At 39.0% G+C, this 20,366-nt stretch overlaps 1 protein-coding gene across 1 annotated transcript in view; it reads right to left on the reverse strand.

Annotated features, from left to right (window-relative positions):
* MYBPC1 (myosin binding protein C, slow type) overlaps window positions 1-11,355 on the reverse strand; it is a 73,406-nt gene extending 62,051 nt beyond the window's left edge. Inside the window, exon 1 of the mRNA XM_026038504.1 lies at window positions 11,239-11,355. Within this exon, the coding sequence (XP_025894289.1) occupies window positions 11,239-11,263 (25 nt within the window). The 5' untranslated portion in view covers window positions 11,264-11,355. The remainder of the gene's footprint in view (window positions 1-11,238) is intronic.
* Window positions 11,356-20,366: the final 9,011 nt, after the last annotated feature.

Raw genomic sequence — 20,366 nt, forward strand, 5'->3', positions numbered from 1 at the left:
AGATTCCCTTGAGAAAAAATGAAAAAAGAAGACACCACGATATGACACCAAACACAGCATTACACTGAGTATTGCTGACTTCTTTTCTGAAAGATGTAGAACACAGTAGGCCAAGGGTTACTGGACTGAAAACTTCAGAAGATGAAGGACTGCTGCTCAGGACCTATAGTAAGCTATTTCTCAAAAGTAACAATGTATTTTGAATGACAGTAAATAGGATAAAAGTCAGTAATAAAGTTCAATGGGTAGTTGTTTCCCAAAATGAGTGTTTAACCAGGGAGGAACTTCTTTTTAGAAAGATAAATCAGATAAGTTTCAAACCAGCTTAAGAGACTTTTTTCTAATTAAAAATAAAGTCATCTTCACCCTTGTTTGACTGAAATCAGTAAAACATTTGTACTGTCTTGAAATATTGTGTTCTAAATCAAGAAAATGGAGTTAAATCAAAGTACTGTTTCATGGAAGTCGCACTGTGGACCTCATGCTCTTTATAAATGGACAGCATTCCATAAAGGACCATGTCTCCTATTATTCAGAGCACATGTCCCAGGTCAGCACAGTTAGCCCTGCAAGTCATGTGAGTATATGCACATCAGAAGAGAATTATTTCACTTAGGCAGCTCAAMTCATAGGAGAAAGTGAGAACTCATAGGAGAAAATGAGAAATTTGCCTAAGGCTGTGATGACATTTATTCATATAAACTAACTTATTTCAGCAACTTACAATGAAACATTTGAAAAGTGCTGATAGATTTCYTTTTAATGAAATTGCAAAATAAAATATTTCAACAGTCCAAAAAGAACTGCTGGAATTCGGATTCCACAGTTTTTGAAATGACAACTTTGAGGTTCAGGGCAAAAGCAAACATGTAAATGATGGGATTTCCCCAGGAATGAATTTCTCAGCTTGTTATCAGCTCTTCTTCAAAGTAATATGAACTACAACTGTGTCTAAATGTGCCATGACTGTGTCCAAATACCAAATAAGAAAAACATTTGCTTCAAGTCTATTTGATAGTGGGTGACAGATAATCTGATCCTCTGTGATCTTTTCAAGAAGGAAGAGTCTTCTAAGCCTTCCTCTAGATAAGAATTGTCCTCTGTCATCTGTACTCCAGTATTCAGCCCTCAAAGTCTTACAGAATGATATTATAAGAAAGAACCATGATACAAGGCTGTCAGGTGCCCAGGTGATTAAAAACAGTTTGAAATAGCTTCACTAATAATCTTCTACTTCTTACCCCAAAAAAATGCTCATTTTCACTCATCAGGCTTATGGAGAAAAAAAAAAAGTCAAGGGAAAAAAAAAGCAAAACCAAATACTTTCAATCATTTCAATTGARTTTATATCCATTTATGTATTTTCAGTAGAGTTTTTTTCATCTTCTTCCAAGAAGAAAAGAAAGTAGTAGTATCCACCTTTTTAGCTTATTAAGGGTAACTCRTAATTCTGGGCTATGAAATACAGGCAATTCTGCTTTCTGTTCCTACTGTATTCCAGTACATGCAAACCAAGGATTACTTGCAAGTCTGGAGAAAAAAATTTCAAAAACCCCAATTAGCCATTGAGGAAAGCTTTGTAACAGAGTTGCAGCATTGCTGGTGCCAAACACTAGAAGAATCAGAAGTCACTTTCAGATTCAGAAATCTGCTTAATTAAAAGGATTTCTGTGTACTGATTTAAGCTATTTTTCTTTCTTGTATCCATATTTGCTTATAGGTAGCTATTGTGGCTCAGATACCTGGAATTAAGCACACAGCAGAAACTTTTTTGAAAAAAAACACTGGGACGTTCTCCATAGGTGAAAATTAGGAGGTCTAAAGTACCTATGGCACTAGGTAGATGTGGGTCATGCAGCTATATTTATGTACCTGCAAGTTACATAAATGCCTTTGAGTATTATGCATACTGCATTACCTATGATGTTCTGTGCTAACACAGTTACATTTTCTCCACCTCTCAACCTCTTCCTGCAATAATGAAGATAAAACATTTGATGACTGAAGAATTATAACCTTCACTTAGATCATTTAACTTTGTCTTTTGGGATATTATCATACTAGGATATTTGCAGGCAAACTGTGAGAGTTTGCGTCAGCAAATCCGTAAAGCAGTATGTATAAACGAAGGCTCTCACAAAGCTTCACAGTGAAGTGCATTGCAGGAGCTATTATAAATCAAAGTCACAGGTAGCTGAACATACTCTCTGTTCAGCTAAAAAAAACCTGTTGGATAAGACAGAAAGCTTCACAGCAAAACATGGAAATGCAAAACAAGGGCAAAGAAGAAGGGGCAGAGGACAGAGGTCAGATTTCCCCTTTAAAAATAGGGCTAAGGAAAGCTTAGATGAAAGATTAGTAAGGCTGGAGGGAATGCCATGGAAAAAATGTCACCAGGCATCTGACCCTCTGTGCCTTCGCTGGAGTCTGCATCTGTGGAGGAGTGGCAGCCGCAGCCTCCATTGGTATTACAGCTCCTCTTTGGGTCTAAAATAAGGTTTTTGGCCTAGATACTATGTTCTTATAGAAACAGAGGATGCCAAGAGTGTGTATGTATATCTGTATTTATGCAAGTATCACAGCATGAGATCCAGAGGCTATTAATCAAGGAATTACTCCATCTGCATGGCATTTCTCATGTGACCGTTCCTAGATCTCTCTAGCTACAGACTTTCTGTACTTCGCAGAGCACAAGGGCTTTGTGCAAATTTGGCTAGAAACAATACTGCTTTACATCCTGGAAATTTTAATAGAGCTCTGTAAAAAAAGAAATAGAAATGTATCACTATGTATATTCCAGAATGCAGAAGGTTTTAAATGTTTCATTCTAGGCCAGAAAAGAGTGAATGGTCCCATTGTGCTAGCACAAAAAGTTCAAATTTTAAGAATTCCAATGTTATTATATGGTAGCACAGATAAAATGAAGTTTTAATTCCTTATAGATAGACAGAACTGGTGATAGGGACCATAATTTTTGTGTTTCTTTTGCGCAGAAGTTACCCTGTGGCAGAAAGTAAAGAAAATGAACACAAAAATGTCCAAAGGCTGGAATTCAACAGCTACCCAAAAACTGTCTATAACAATAGTTTTCTCTAGTCCAACTAGCACACCAGAGAAGCTGAGGGCTGAGGTTTAACAAGTAAGACCTATCCCAAAAAGAAGTCTTTCACTTGGAGTCTCAGCGTTAGCTGCAACTGTGTTCAGTTTAGTATTGTCAAAACTTCAAGGCAGTGAAGCTTTCTCAACTTTCAGTTTGATAAAGGACAGAATTTGGAATGAGCTTTCAGACTGGGTATGCAATCTAGCTGAGCAAAGATTTCAGAGCAACATTTTGGGCATGACTCCAGCTCAAAAAAAAAAAAAAAAGAAAAGAAAAAAAAAAAGAAAAAAAGAAAGAAAAAAAAAAAGCGTCCGGAGCTGGTTTGTGATTTGCCTTTTCTTTGCTCCCAGCACGTTCCACCCACTAAGTTCAGTAATAACTGGAACAAATTTCTATGCAATTTATGTCTGCACACATGGAGTTAAGATTTACATACATAAATCTATATGAGAAGGAAATCTTTCTTCCTCTGTGTGTGTGACTGCAAGATACTTCCAGCATTTATGACCAAAATTAGGAAGGTATTCTGAGCCTACAAAGACCWGATGAGTGTGTATTTTAATAGAGATCCTTCACAGGAAGCATTGTGGTGCTATTTAACAACGCATTCAGACACTTACTTAGACTACCATTTGATCCTCCAGAGAATTAAATTAGAACAGAGCTTTTTGTAATAATCATCTGATCAAAATAACTTGCTGTAGCCATCATTTATAAGGGCAACTGTCCTACGTAGTAACTCACATGGTATTTTCTATTAGACATAGGGATAAAAGAAAGCAAATTATGTATGGAAATATATCCTAATCTTCAGATAAGGGAGAGCTTGGCTGTCTTGAACATTGTCCATTGCTGCAAGATACATCAAGATTCTCTTTGTGCTGTATGAACTATACTTTTGGGAACACGGAAATGGGACATAGGAGGCCTCAACACTGTGAAATGAGAGTCACCTATAGATACTCCTATTTCAAAGAGTCATAGRATGGTTGAGGTTGGAAGGGACCTCTAGAGATCATCTAGTCCAACCCCCTGCTCCAGCAGGGACACCCAGAGCACGGGGCACAGGGCAGTATCCAGGTGGGTTTGGAAGACCTCAAGAGAAGGAGACTCCACAACCTCCCTGGGCAGCCTGTTCCAGGGCTCAGTGTGAGTGTCCTCACACTGTGACCCTCTGTACTGTGTTTGAGTGCATGCACTACACTCCTTGCTCCTGAGGGTCCTTCCTGGAATGAATAAAGTGCTTTCTCCAATACAAAGCCTATGGCTGACTTTCACAGTGGCTTATTGCTTTGAGGTTATTTATAGGCAGCATGACCAAAACTGGTGCCAGGTCTGACTCCTTCTGCTTAACAGTTCTCCAAAACTCTTCTAGGAGGTCTAACATTCCAAGTTACCGCTTATCTAGCACTACCACAAAACAGATATTATCTCCATGGTAGCTAACACCACCATAGATGACTGCGATGGAGACTGCACCTTATTTCGGCTCACTGAACTGAAAATGTACACAAAAACACTGAGCCAATCGGGAAAGTGTTGCAGATACTATTGGCCTTCTCCAGAAGAGGTACGTCTAAGCAGTATGGGTAGGAGCTACCTTGTACCATTTAGTCTAGTTCCTTCTGGTCAGTTTGTGAAGATGTCATTAGAAATATAGACACAGATAATGAGGGAAACAAGACAGAAAGAAAACATATTGCAAATGCTACCGAGGAGAGTGAATGCACTCTCCTCTGCAAGCCTCTTCATCTTTGCAAGATTCTAGGCATTTCAGTAGGCACTGAACCATCTGTTAGTTCAGTGGGATTAAGGAGCCAAAAAAATACCTGACAAAATAGAGGAAATTCCAGAAATAGTAATTTATGGAAGTTTCTAAATGCTACAGGAAAATACTGTGGAATATTAAAAAGTGCCTTATTACTTAACCTAAAAATCATCTATAGAAGAGGAGCTTCCTCCATGCTTTGGAGGAAGTGGGAGTAGGTTAAGGGAGAAAGAAGAGGGATTCAGATTGATTTAAATAGGAATCTAACTTTCTGGGTTTTTTTTCTCATTGACAAAGTAAAAAAAAAAAAAAAGACATTTCTTTTGTTGTTGATTTAAGAAATCAGTTTAGTCATGAAAAAGAAATATTGGGAGGATGGGGCAAACTCTTATCGGTGATGGCCACTAATAGGACAAAGGCTGGTGGGTACAAGTTGAAACACAGGAAGTTCAATCTGCATATGAGGAGGAACTTCTTCCTTGTGAGGGTGACAGAGCCCTGGAACAGGCTGCCCAGGGAGGCTGTGGAGTCTCCTTCCCTGGAGATCTTCCAAACCTGCCTGGATGCCACCCTGTGCCCCGTGCTCTGGGTGTCCCTGCTGGAGCAGGGGGTTGGACTAGATGATCTCTAGAGGTCCCTTCCAACCTCGGCCATTCTGTGATTCCATGAAGTAAAAACAGCTCCATCTCCTAAGGGAGAAACAAACAAACAGAACCACCCTGAGCCTGCTGGTCAGTGCCCCCTGCAGATTACAGAAGGCTGGACCATCCCCTCCTCAATCTGTGTCCAAATATGCACATGCCACATGGCCAAGAAGAGCATTCTACCTCTCACGTACAAACGTTTCTGAAGCAGCAAATTATAAAGCATTACTCTCTAGTTTTGTGCTTCAGATACTCATCAAGAAGGACAGACATTAATAGGTCTACAGTGAGCTAGACGTTTGAGTTTGCACTAGAATTAATGCAATTCATTAGAATTAATGCAATTTATTATACTAAAGAAGCTGCCTAGCGTTTAGATTCCGTCCTTCCTTCCTTTCCTTTCCTTCCTTCCTTCCTTCCTTCCTCCCTTCCTCCCTTCCTTCCCTTCCTTCCCTTCCTTCCCTTCCTTCCCTTCCTTCTGATGCTCTAGCATAATTTCTATTCAAACTCAACTGCGCTTCTTCAATTCAAGCTCCTCTTTGGATACTGATTTCTGCCACAGTTTCTTTTATGTTGTATTATTATTTTTTTTCCATGGACTGTTAAAGTGTGTGGAATTTACTAATGTTTTGATAACCAAAATCTCACCAAATCTCTGTGCTGTTTTTTGTTGTTGTTGTTGATTTTTTTTTTTTTTTTAAACATGACCACAGACTCTCCTGGCCGATTTGGTAGATCCTTGAAACTAAACCAGAGAAACTCCTCCAGTCTTTTTATGGAGCAGAAGGGTGTTGTGGCATGTTTCTTTTTAGCAAGCTCTCCTTAAGTGATATATTTAGGAGGTATGAGGGGAAAGAACTGGGCAGTCCTTTATTTATCTTCCCAACAGGTGCAGCACGGGGAAGCACAAAGGCAGCATTTGCTCATTTTAGTTCTGCCAAGTACAAAGCACCTTCTGGCCTGCTGAAAAGCCACTTCTCTTCTTTCCCTTGAACTCAATGATTTTTTGATTTTAGTGAGACTATTTTAAGTAGTTTTCCTGTGCCTAGCCAGCCACTCTGCTTTATGCACAGAGCGGGTAAGCTTTTCCACTCAGTTAGAATCTCAGCAAGCCAGGCCAATCTTTCATTATCTGCATGTGATTGCATTAAAATAAAAGGAATTGTATTGTATAAGGAAAATAAAATGTTTTTTCCTCCAATTTACACCAAAAGAATGCAGCAACAACAACAAATAAAAAAAAAAAAAAAAAGAAAGAAAGAAAAAAGAAAAAGCCCAAATGAAGCCAACCAATGTGGGTATTTTTCTTTGCCAGCGTGGGCTGTTTTTCAAGCAGCATAATGTAACTGGAAAAGCAGTCTTCTACTTCAGAGAGGTGGATGTGGAAGGTCAAAGAACAAATCAGAGGCAGACTGATATCTCCGAAGGAAGTGTGGGAGCTCCACGTGGAAATTAGCTGGAGGAGGACATACACAGCCCAAGAACCACCCAACTTGCAACACACAACAAGATCCATGCAGGATGATACCCGGCTACAGAGCTCAGCATGGCAGCAGGGCCCACCCCGGCAGATCCAATTACAATAGCTAGGCATAAGTTTGCTTTCTATTTGTAAAGGCTTTAAATTTATTACTGGAGGTGATGAAGAGAAACTTTCTGAAGAATTGATAGGGAAAATAAGATAAGGGGTTAGGGTTTCCCCCTTCCCTCTTCCACCTGCAACACGTAAAGAAGAAGAATTTGTTCTTTAGAAAGCTGCCAATGCTAGTATTGCTGCAAATTCTGACGTCRGAACTCATCATTTTAATACATCATTGTAAATGACTTGAATGGACCCATTTTCTGGGTGACTGGGGTCCAAAACTGGAGCTGGTTAGCACAGAGATAATGCATTTTACAGTTGGTCCTGCAGGGGGAAAGTGAGGATGGCAGAAGATAGATGCCTAGATGCTTTCCTTGTGCCTTACTGAAGCATGTGCCCGTGCAGCAAGGACAGCAGCAGCTGCACTGCCTGTTTCGGTGCCATAAAGGAATGAGTGCTCAGGTTCGCTCTTCTGGGTGAAAAGYGCTAAGCAAGTTTTATGATGTTCACATGCCCAGTTCTTGAATTTTCAGAAAACTTTCTATCAACAAGTTTAATTTTGACCAAAGCCAAATCCATATACTTAAACAGAATTTCCATTTAACTTTTTTTTTTCAGCTCTGAAAAAGAAATCTAACTTTGAAAATGTGATATTAAAAGAAATCATGCTTTAATGATCTTCCATGCTTTAATGGAAGCTCCAGGCAATATTCAAGCAGACCTTGCAAATCTTTAGGAAATGAGACTAGCAGACTGTCGATAAATTCTTTGCTTAAAATTTGGAAAATTCTTTGCCTAAAATTTGGAATGGTCGTTTAACTCATGACTAGGAATTATTTCCTAGACTGGGGAGAATAAATACAGCAAATTTACAGAGCGGCCCACTGGAGACTGACTTGCACCTGTGCCTGTGGGATGATGCCCACAAATAGTTTGAAACTTGCTCTTGATAGACTTGGCACTTCTACAAGAGCATGGCCAAAAGTCACAGCCTGTGACAGTTTAAGAGGGCAGCTAATTAATAGACATCCCTTATTATGAATATTAGGAGGGAGAGAGGAGGATTGGCTGAACCATTAYTATAAATTACAGGAAATATTTATATGACGAAGGGCTATTTTGTTAGCAATCTGGAAAACTAAAGGCTATTAAAGTTAACTGGCCTGGTAACTGCCCTGATGATCCTAGTCATCCACTGGGAGCAGTTTCCAGGATGCCCACTGATAYAGTCTTCACCTTGTCAATGAGAAATTTTAAACAGACAGAACTGTCTTACAGTGACACYGCCAATTTACCGCAAGGAAGCTGCAGAGGATAAAATATACAGGGCTTTGACTTTCTAGGAGTAACAAAGGCCCTAAATCATTAATTATGGAATCCGGTGTGTACAGTGACAAATTCCATTCAGCTGAAGTGCTCCAACAACCTTCTCTCAGCTGAGTGTGTGCACTGTGGGGCTCCCCTTTCACCAAATCAGGAAATTTCCCACTTGGGTCTAATCTTGGGTCTAATCTAATAATCTTAAAATAGCTCAGTGAGCATTTGGCTTGAGAAAAGCCTAGGAGTTTGCAGAACTAGCCTCTCTGCAAAATAYAGCCATTATTCCAGTGCCTTAAAATGCAAGAATGTCATAAAATGGGATTTTATCAATATTCTTGTGCTACCCAGTTTCCGATTTAACAGTTGCTTGCTCATTTTAACTCTACAAGGACCTGTTAGAGTAAGGTGCATGGGATCCCTCATGTAGTTTGCTTCTTTTGGAAATGGCAGAAGAAACCTACTGCTAAGGTGCTTCTGTGATGCCTCCTTTTTTCCTCCCTTTTAATGTAGTCAGCCCACCAGCTCCCCAAAAGCTTCTCAGTCCTTCCAGTGGCACTTGCCAGAGTGTAGTCAGTCTACATAGTCCAAAGTTAATCTTCATTAATTAATTACCTTCAGTCCTTCATGTTTTGGAAACTTCTTTGAGAATAGGCATTTAACAGACATGATGGTCTAAGTTCTCACTGGTAGACTTACTGTCAGAACTAGCAGTGATACTGTACTGTTAATAGTACCTTACTACTAGTAACCAACTAGTACAGTATGACAAGTAGTACTACCCACTCCAGTGAGTCCCTGATGCACCAGATGACTTTAGGGATCAGCCAGCCTCTTAAGTATAGTAAAATAAATACTGCAGTTAAGCTGAGTGCAATAAGGAGGCACCATTCTATAACCTGTATGTGTCAGTTTTCCAGAGTTCATGTGAACCTTCTGTGAACTTTAGCTTGATCATGATCTAAGGTTTTAATATTTTGTTTTACGCCAGTGAATATTGACTCACCCCAAAACATTTATATATATCTCAAAATATTGTGGTTCAAAACTAAACTAATTTTGTAACACAACCTYGGAACTGCATTTGAATTCACTGTGTTGTAAGAACACCTTTGAAGCAATCCGTTCTTAAACAGAAAGGCATCCTTAAAAACTATGAGCCTCCATACASATTATCTCCATATTATATTTCTTTTAAAATCATAGAAATGTTTCATTTTTTTATATATATAGTCACAGAATGCATTCAKATTAAACTGTGCAATATCCAGGCAAATAAGATCAAATAAAAGGACACTTAATACATGTGTAAATCATWTGCATTACAAATAAGACACTTTAGAAGGGGCTTGGCTCTAGGCTTGATATACAGGATTAGGCTCTCGTATCAATACATGCACTTGGTGCAGCTATTTTCAGAGAGAGACTTCATCCATCATTGTCCTCGAGCATTAAGGAGAGCCAGTAAGTAAAATGATCATGCTGGTCTGTCAACACTACTTGGTTAAGGCTCAATCTTGCAAAAAGTTTAGTTTTCACATGTCCGAACCCCAACAAGGTGCTGAAACTGTATAATGCTCATAAAAGTTGCTCTGCTCTTGCCTTCCACAAAACTAGAAAACGTTTCAAAAATAAAGCAAATTCTGTTCATGGGTCAATGCTAAATCAAATGTAATTATTCATTCTACAAACATGGAACTGCTAGATATTTCACAACTGATGAGAAATAAATGCTATTTAATGACTCTTACTCTTTCCTCAAAAATATCTTTAAGAATTAACTCTGTTTTGCATCTTGGGCATGCATTAGGGAACATTAGGGAATCTATAAGTCCCCGTACTTCCAAAGTATACAGTCTGCATATTTATGATTTAATAAAGGCTATACAYATTGTCAATGCTAAACAGTAATTATCAGAATTTCTCAAAGTGACTTAAGTATGGAAAAAAAAAGTCAAAGGCTGGAGAAGTAATCTGACTGTAAGAAGCTTATTTAGCTTGAATTTCCAAAACAGTAAAAAGTGAAGGTCAGTTTTTAAAAAGATGTAAATTAATAGYCCCCAAACTTTTCCATATGTTTTCCATGATAGCCATGCCTCTGATGGATAATTTGAATCTTGCTAACAGACTACACAATTGGATTCATTTCTGTGAACTYCACTGTGGAAAAGAATATAATAAAGCGGCCTGTATTGCTGGTCTTGTTGGTCCTCCCAAAGACTATCACAATAATTCCTCTAGTATGGTAAAATATATCACTGAGGTTTGACGTGTGTAGAAAAGCTTGCTAGATTCTTTATTTATGCATAATACATAGAGACTAATTTTTACCAAAACCTTAAAACTGATTCATGAGCATTTTGCTTCTATTTAATAATATAAAAACCCTTATTTTCAAAACACTAATAAAAATATAGATACATGCTGATTTTTTAAAAACAGAATAACAGTTTATACCCTGTTTTCCAGAGTCTAGTTATCTTAGCTAAAGAGAAACCACTAAATGCACTACAAAAAAATCTGCAGTCTTTAAAAAGTAAATGAAATATTTACCAAAATCTTTGATATCTTTGCTAAACCATTGATTTATTGTCTAAAATAGCTGAAGGTCAAGCTTTTCTGTGCTATACACCTACCTGAAAGTAATTTTGTAGCTTAAAGGAGCAATAATCTGTGATTGTATAATGGTGCTATAAGGTTATCACTTTTAAATATCACTTCTTATTTAAACCGTGCAAGATGGTATACAGGGCATTTTTGTGTGTATTCATAAATCATGTAATTAAGAAAAGCTTGGCTTAAGAAAAGCGTGGTTTTTTATGCTTACCAGCTTTCGTGGTGGGTTCCGGCATTGTTACAAGAAATCTTTATTCCCAGTGAGTTTCAGTCTTTCAGATACAGTAAGTAGTAGCCCCAAGTCCAGTTGAGAGAGGATGCAGATCAGTATGACAAGCAGAGGGGGAGAAGAATTCCTCTGCTTTATATACTGCAACTGAAATATCAATCAAAATAGCACCTCCTCTCTTTTCAGTGCAAACACTCTGAAAATTGACAGTTATGGGAACCCCTCTCACATCTGTTGTCTGCGGCTTCTGCTCCCTTGGCTTTTGGAAGGAATCTCTGCTGCATTGCATGGGGCTGATGAGAACATCTATAACTTTCTAAATCGAGCAGCAACCCTCTCTGTCTCTGTAACACACAGACACGCGCACACATGCAGACAGAGTTTGCACGAAAGGCCACTGCCAAGCTGTTGAGGAGGCTCTGCAGCCTGCAAAGTTATAGGGACTTCCTCTATACATTTGCCCTTTTCCACTACACAAAAGGAGAATAGAAATTTGAAAAGTGTGCCTAAATAATCATGTTATTTTCCGCTTTTGAGAGAAAGTGATATTCAGAGATGAAGGAGTGAGAAGCAGAATACTTTGTGATATTAAGGAGGAAAAAGGATTCCCGTGCTCCATGCTTAGTTCCATTTGTACTCTCTACACTTTCTTGTGTACTTTCCCTGTTGCCATCCCAATTTGGGTTTCGATAGAGACTCTGGAGTCACTTTTAGTACTGCTGCCTCGTTAACTGGAGAGGTCAGTGCCTGCTGAGAGATGAGCTACTCTCCCTTCCAGTCATCCAGGAGATACAAAAAGCCTTCTTTGCCAAGCCAGGAAACAAGACAGAAGGAATGGAAATACAATCTGTAGCACTGAGCCACCAAACTAAGCCTTTGGGCTGCCCTCCTCTTAAACTCCTACTTAAGCTATGAATATGTAGGCAATAGAAATGYGGGTCTAGTTAATCAGGGGTACTAGGATTTATTTTCTCATTCCCTTTGGGGATTTTGAGACACAACTGGAGCAATTAATGTAAGAGATAAGGAGATACTCAGAGGTTTCACACTATTAAAACATGTCTTCCCACACATGAGTAAGATGTAAATGCTAATAGGCAGTTTGCACACTGATTAAATACACTCAAGTGTTACGGAAAACAGACTTAACATCCTTACACAGGAGTCGGAGACAGAAGAGGCCTGYCAGGTCATCTTGCTTGCCTTTCCTCCTGCCCATGCATAACTGTTTTCCCAACTACGTTTTCCATCTTTTTATTCATTTTCTATTTATACCTTATAAGGGATAGGAATTTCATTCCTCTCTAAGAAACCACTGTCACCTGTTATTTTTCAGCATCAGGTTTCTGAGTCGCTAATTGTGATATATTATTTGATTGATCCCAGTGCTCACAAAATAATAAAGAAAGGTAAGACCTCTGCCTATGGGAACCTAAACCCTCTTTGTTACATATCACCATCTAGGTGAACCTCCTTACATCACTGAAATAATTCCTGTCTTTGGAAATCAAAGAGAAAGCTGCCCTAGGGATGTAACTGGGGATTTTGTGTGGTGAGATTGGGGAACCCCTGTAGGCACGAACCTAAAAGTGTTGCAGAGACGATGTTTTGTTGTCGTTGTTCCTCTGCTGTTACCTCCTACTAAGGCAATGAACATTGTGATGACTGATGAGTGGAATGAGAGAAGGATGAAGCACAACGTCTTACAAGATGCAAAGGCAATTCACTTTCCATTTCACCCACAAGTGCCACTGTGGTAGATCTAGGCTTTCAAGTCTGAATGTGTCTTGCATTAGCTCTGAGGAGGGAATCAGTTTTTCCATAGGGAAGGTAAAACACATTTTATTTGTTTCATGTCAATCCCCAGATGAATCCCTGCCTCAAGTGTGTCCATGTAGACTATTCAGAAAAAAAATTTTAAAAAAAGTTGATACACACTTTCCTTTAATCGGGAGACATCTTCAATTCTCTCCAAACCATTTTTTTACACTCTTAGCAGAGATGACAGACTTCATTCATTTGGGCACTTTCAATGTACTTTTGAAATTTCTTTTGGGAGATAGGATGCTGGCGATTAATTTTTGTGAGAAAGTACCTTTGGCTGTAAGAAGCAAGTTGAGAAGTTGTGGTTGTAAAAAAATATAAATCAGACTCCAACCTAAGACTACATAGGCAACTTGTTTTATTCTTCTTCCCRCACAAATATTGATTCCATGTTCCTTATCCTATAGTAGTTATTAGTGCTTTTGTGCTATTGAATAGATGTCCTTCACAGCTTGTCTCTCACAGGTATATTTCTCTTCCACATTTGCACAGTGCATGGTAGTCATCAAACTGCCCCTGTTASTTTGTGCATGTGAGATGTGAATTTTGAAAAAAAAAAAAAAACCAACAAAAAAACCCCATGAACTGCTCTAAGACTGGTCCAAAAGAAGGAAGAAATCAACATTGTGGGGGGATTTGATTTACCTTGTAGTTTTTATTCCATTTTGCCCATATCTAATCCTAGAGTTTATGTACCACAAACTTTCTGCTAGTAATGATGATGTTCATTTATTCACTCTAAGAATGTTTGCATTTTTCATTATTTCCTTCAGTTCTCCTCTCTATATGCCAACCACTCGCATGATTAGACTTATCTTGTGAATTAGCTAAGCCAGAATAGGAAGTATCTTCTGTGCTGAACACACAACTCCAGAGCAAGTGAAAGGGCTGTGAACCACTCATGGACGCCCTGAGACCTCAGTGTCAGCTGAGCTGCCAAATGACTGAGCCAGAACCTCCTCAGCAATTCTGAGATGGAAAGAAGCTCCAGCTTGTCTCCAGCACACCTTCTGTACCTCAGTGCATTGGAGACTATGGTTTTCCCAGACATCATTTTATTGACTTACCTTATTGCTAAAAGCATTTACTATTTTATATGAACCGCCTCATGTCTCTAGGTGAAAAGGGTGCTTCTCATAACTCATTCGATAATTTAGCTTGATATCTTGTATTTTATTTTTCTGTATAGTGAATATGCTCTGACCAAATTTCATTTTCATCACCCTTCTTTTGTGCATCACCATAAGGTCTCTTATCTGCCACTTCATGGACCAAACATACTAAGTTTCCTGAGTCTTTCCTATCCATTTCTGCTCCAATTAATCTAATTGCCCTTCTCTGGTCTCCTTTCAAAACAGGAGTATCCTATTTCATCTCTGTTCAGCTCCTTTAGTACTTTCCAAAGAGCAACTAAGGCATAAAATAATCATCCTCTCTCATCTGCTTTTAATAAATCCCCTTGGACATACATCCAAAGCACTTACTTGTTCTTGCAGCTGCTAGATCTGCATCCATAATTTCATTTTTGCTGCTATTCCTAGGAGTGAACTGTCTCACTTACTCTAGTGTCTATTCTAGTAAGTCAGTGCCTATTTGTACCAGAGAAAAATCTTTGTTTTGTCACCCAGCCAAAGGATTGGGGCTGATCCTCACAAGACTTGAGACAAAACTTCTCCAGGAAAATTATTTTTAAAAATTTAATTGTAGTATTTCTTGGATCTTCAGAAAAGCCAGTTCATTGAAACAAGAATGCTGGACAGAAATGATCAGTTTAGAGGAAAATGGGATAAGATTCCCAGATCTGCCCCATGAGGCAAACTGATTGCCCCATGGGGCAAAACCTTGACAAAAATAATAAAAAAAGAAGATATAAAGCTCAAAATAACATGCAATCCATACTCAGGGCTTTAAACTAGGATATAAGAAACAGCCAAGTCTCTGGCTGTTTGATTCAAATCAAARTCTTGAATATGTCTCTCTTATTTCACATGGGAATGTCTTTATTCAGACTATACTAGGGTTATTTTTGTTTCAGTCCTGTATTTGAAGCAGTGTAGATAACTGAAATGTCTAAAAATCTACTGCAGATGGATTGCAAAGCATTCTTTCTCCCATGCCATGTGGGTGGTTGGCTGAACTAGTTGGTATCTTTGTCTCTCCAGGCCTTTCTCTAGATCTGATATTTGGAGCTTTGGAGCCTCCAGGAAAGTTATTTTTGGACCCTCAGGACAACAGGTACAAAGCAGGGACTGACAGAGTCCTCCCTGCCATGAGGGGAATCTGATAAACATGATTCCGCAGGAATCAGGTTTATGAGTACCCAAGATCCTCTCAAGCCCAACTTCCCCTTCATCTTGCACAAGGTCTGAAAATCCTGTTCTCTATGTCTGCAGCAGAATCACAACATCCTGACATCACCTTCTGTTTGGATTCTTTTGATATCACTGACAATCCAAGGCACCTTTTCCCTTCTAACAGCAAAAATAAATCAATTCTGTCAATTTCTACCATACAGGCAAGTGATAGACTAAAATTGTGAAACAAATACACCTTCTCCTTTTGCAAGACAAAGGGACAACACAGCATGGAAAAAAAASACAGAATGGTTGAGATTGTAAGGGACCTCTGGAGATCATCTAGTCCAACCCCACTGCACAAGCACAGTAACCTACAGTATGTTGCACATAATCACATCAAGGTGGGTTTTGAATATCTCCAGTGAAAGAGACTCCACAACCTCTTTGGGCAACCTGTTCCAGTGCTCTGTCACTCTCACAGTCAAAAAGTTTTTCCTCATGTTTGGGCAGGAATTCCTGTGTTTCAATTTGYGCCCAGTGCCTCTTGTCCTGTCACCGAGGACCACTGAAAAGAGCTTGGYCCCATCCTCTCTTTCTCCCCCTCCTTCCTTTCAGTTATTTGTATACAGTGAGAAGATCCCCTCTCAGTTTTCTCTCCAGCAGTTCCATGTCTGGAACTGGAGCCCAGTTCTGGACATAGCACTCCAGATGTGGCCTCACTGGGCTAAATAGATGGGGAGGATCTGCGCTTGACCTGCTGGCACCATTCTGCCTAATGCAGCCTTGGAGGCTGGTGGCCTTCTTGGCCACAAGTGCACATGGCTAGCTCATGGTTAACTTGTTCACCAAGACTCACAGGTCCTTCTTTGCAGAGCTGGGTCAGCCTGTACTGATGCATGGGATAATTCTTTGCTAGRTGAAGGACCTCCCTTTGCTGAGCTTCATGAATTCTCTCTCTGCCCATCTCTGCAGCCTGTTAAGGTCCCTGTGAATGGCAGAACAGCCCTCTGGGGTATTCACTGCTCCCAGTTTATCATCAGCAAACTTGCTGAGGTTGCACTGTCTCCATTCATCCAGAATGTAGCATCYCAAGATACATATCACTCTTTAGGTCTCCACCTGATCTGTGAAGGCAATCCTTTTCATCTGATATCTTTGCTGAATTTTTAATTATTGATGAAAGATACCTGGATCTACTTGACCAGCTCAGTTAATCAGAGCCTTATAGACCTACTTCTACTCTGTCATGCACTTTACTGTTCTGCCATACATATGAGATGTGACCTTGGATGAGAAGTGATGAAAAATATTTTCTGTATAGATGTAGCATCCATAAATGGGTTCTTACTCTATGCASCAAGACGAGAGAAGATTAAACTTTAGAGCCTCGATTGCATTCTTTTTCCAAGACAAGTCGGCTTGGAGACACTTCAAGGCATGCACGAGCTGTCGTTGACAGATAAACACCACTTGTCAGCTTTACCTTCTGCCTTAGAATGACCCAAAGAGTGACATTACTGGGTAAGCAACACATGCCCCATGGTGTCCTATAGCAGTCACAGTGTTTCCTTTCTAACAGTAAATTCCAGTGCACTGAAGCACTCGGCACCAAAGTCAACAGCCAGCCCCTAGGTCAGGGCAGCAGGCAAAGCAAGAGGAGATAGAAGGAGAATGGGTTCGTTCCTTCRAGAGCTTTGCTGAATCAACCAGAAAAAAAAAAAAATAAGATGAGGGTTGGTAATAAAGGAAAAATCGATGGGAGTTTGGCCACTGACTTCAAGAAAGCCAGAGTTTATTTCACTCTTTGTGAAGGAAATTTGTGAGGAAATTTGAAAGACAAATCTGCAGTCAAGAGAGGGAAGAGACATTGCAGCCCTGATTATTGTTCTTACTTCCACAGGTGAAAATGGAAGCAGCTCCCCACAAGCTGTGCCTAGGTAAGCAAGACCTATGCTGGGTATATATGCACCCTGATACTGAAAACTGTCTCACTCAGAATGCTAGATGCAGTGTAGCAAACAGAAGTCTTTTTGGCCACAATTTTTCTGTTCGTTAAGCAGGTGCAATTTACTTCTAGTTCACAGAAGAGCACATGATTCACCACAGCTGATTTTAGCATAGCACTCAAGTATGTTGTCTCTAGCATTGGTCAATGAGGTTTGGGATGAGGAAAAAATTCCCTCATCAGTATAAATTAGGATTCTGATCTTGTCATATTTGTACTTTTTTTGTGCTTTCCTATGTAAATATACTATTTCACCATTACGCTTGGTGAATTTATTTTAGAAGAATTCAGTGCATTTGATCTTATTAGAAATAYGCATTTATGCATCCTCTACAAATGAAGCTCTTGAAGTTCCTATAATCCATAACTGTCCCAGAAATGGCACAAAAAATCCCAAAATATTTTTCCAAGTCCACTTCCAAATTGATTGCACTGATTGTATGTTCCAGTGTCAAAACTCCACAGACACATTCTGCACCGGAAGAAGGAGCATGCTTTACCTTATGGAAAGTGCTAGMACAAGGGATTTAGAATCACTTTAATGTTTCTGATAAAATTTTATTCCAATTGATTTTATTCAATTGGCAGAAGCAGAGTTCATAATTAGTGCTAGTCTTCAATGCTAAGAATTATACCAAGAATTGAAGTATCAGAAATATATGGATATTAAAAGCCTTCATGTGGTGCCCTTTAGAATTTTAAATATTACAGTCTTAGAAACCTTAATACTTGACAGAAGCAGAAAAATATCATGCTGTTCCAAATGACTGAGGTAAATCCAAGCGTCATTTATCTTTTTTTTTTTTTTTTTTTTTTTTTTTTTTTAAAAAAAAAAGCATCCAAGTCCCAAGCATGAAGAGGCATTTTATGAAAATAAAGCTTTAAAAAGCACTCCGAAGTATTTGGTAGTCTAGAAATGTCATCAAAGTGGCTATTCCCCTTTCAGCTGGCACCATCTAAGGTCACCCTTGCCGCCGTGATGACTCTAAAAGTGCTGATCCACTCTTTAAGAGAAATACGTTAGATTCCCAGATGTGCAATAGAGTTCATAGTAATCACAAACAGCTTCTTTAACTGGGACATGGCTCTTCATTTAACTGGGACAGTTCTTCATTTGTAGAGAGGGGAGGAAAATCCATTCTTCAGTCCTATAGTTAGCATCAAACCTATTTTATTTGCCTAGAGATTCTTTGCATGTGTTTTTTGTTTGCAAAAAACAGACTCATTTTCACAATGGAATACTAATCTCAGTTGCTACTGTAACACATTACTGTTTATATTGACTCTAAAAATAGCACTGCATATGAATAGATGGAATAAGGCATCAAGTTCTTGGGTTGGCATTCTCTTTTATCTGTTAAATCACATGTTATTTAGCATAATTGCATAATTAGAATAGTATTATATAYACAGCTAACTTGTTTAGCACATTAAAGGTATAGTTTCATGTTACACATGATCTAGAGTAGCTGCAGACTGCCCCTAGGAGGATGGACCTRCTCCCTTTCCTGTTTCCTCCTTCCTCAATACCAAGGTCTTGTTCCCTTCCTTGCACCAGACCTAGTGCATAAGAATAAGAGAGCATAAGAGTCAGTTCAGTTTACTGATCTGAGTGAATTCCTCTTATCTGGGGTGGGATGTACTTTATTTCTGTGGCTCAGTTGGCTGAAGCAGGTACTCCTGTAGCTCCATGATCACTAGATCTGAGGCAAAGGGAGAGCAGAGCCACAGGCAGGGGGGAAGGACTGCCCCTTTTAGCTGCAACCTACACACACATAGTGTTAGGTTTAATGGGAAGTTATACCCTCATCTCAGAAATCCACAGTTTATAAACATTTGCTTCCTATTCTGGAAGATAATTGAGGTATATGCTAAGTACTATTGATCTCCTAGTTCTTCCATTCCAAGAATGTCTGAAGCTTTGAGCTAGAATTTAATTTATCAAAGTCTTTTTTCCTTTGAATTGGACAAAAAAACCCAAATCACACCCTTGGTGAACCACTGTGGGATTTCCACTGATTAACCAATGTGTGAAAATAGGTTACAGGGGACATAACAGAAAAGGAAGAGCCATCCACCAGAAGCACAAGGCAAACTTGTAATAATTAGCCACGGATCTTTGCTTTTCTGAAAGTCTTTTTCACTAATAGGCTAACTTTATCTAACATTCCCCATTTGCTCTATGAGTCTGATCAGGCCTCATAACTTTGTGGTTCCCCTTGAACTCAACAGGTGCTGAAGATTTACCTTCACTTGTACATTATGTAATGAAAGGACTTGCATTTTCCCTCTCCCTGTTAGCAACTGTTATCTTTTACATAACAGATTTAATATAATATAGTCACAGGAACACAGTGGCACCACCCTAACTTCATTTATGGACAGCTATTGGCTTTAAGGAACATAGTACTCATTTCAATCAGTATTTCCAAAGTCATTGTCAGCTCTAATCAATCTGAGTCAGCATTGGACTGGAAACTAATCGTGTTTCTTAATATCATTATGTTTATTAATATTGTTAGTATCATTATCCCCTTAATGATAAGGAGATTTTCCTGAAGAATATGCAAAAGATTAAAGTCTGAAGGAGTAATTAACCCYCTATGTGGGCGATCGTAACTAGGAAGGTTTTAGATAATGTCCACGTGAATTTTAAAGGCAGGTTATAACTCAAAAGTTCCATGAAGAGATAAGATTAAAGACAAAAAAAAGGAATGTTACAATCAGCAAAGATTTACTGACTTAAYTAGGCTTCACAATCTGGCTGGTGAAGGAGTAGAATAGCATAYATTGTGTAAAAAGGAATAAACAAAGAGGTCATGGTCCTTACCCTTGCTCCTGCAAGTAAGTAAGTGCTTCTTTCTGGATCTGTGAATGCTGGATTCTTCATGGATGTATTTCAGTTTTACTATCGATTCAATACAGGAAGTACTGAACAGACATTTCATGGTTTGACTTACAGGATGATCTCTTTTGCTTAACTT

The sequence above is a fragment of the Nothoprocta perdicaria genome, unplaced genomic scaffold (assembly GCF_003342845.1).
Source record: "Nothoprocta perdicaria isolate Ctin4 unplaced genomic scaffold, notPer1 scaffold_210, whole genome shotgun sequence".
NCBI classification, from domain to species: Eukaryota; Metazoa; Chordata; class Aves; order Tinamiformes; family Tinamidae; genus Nothoprocta; species Nothoprocta perdicaria.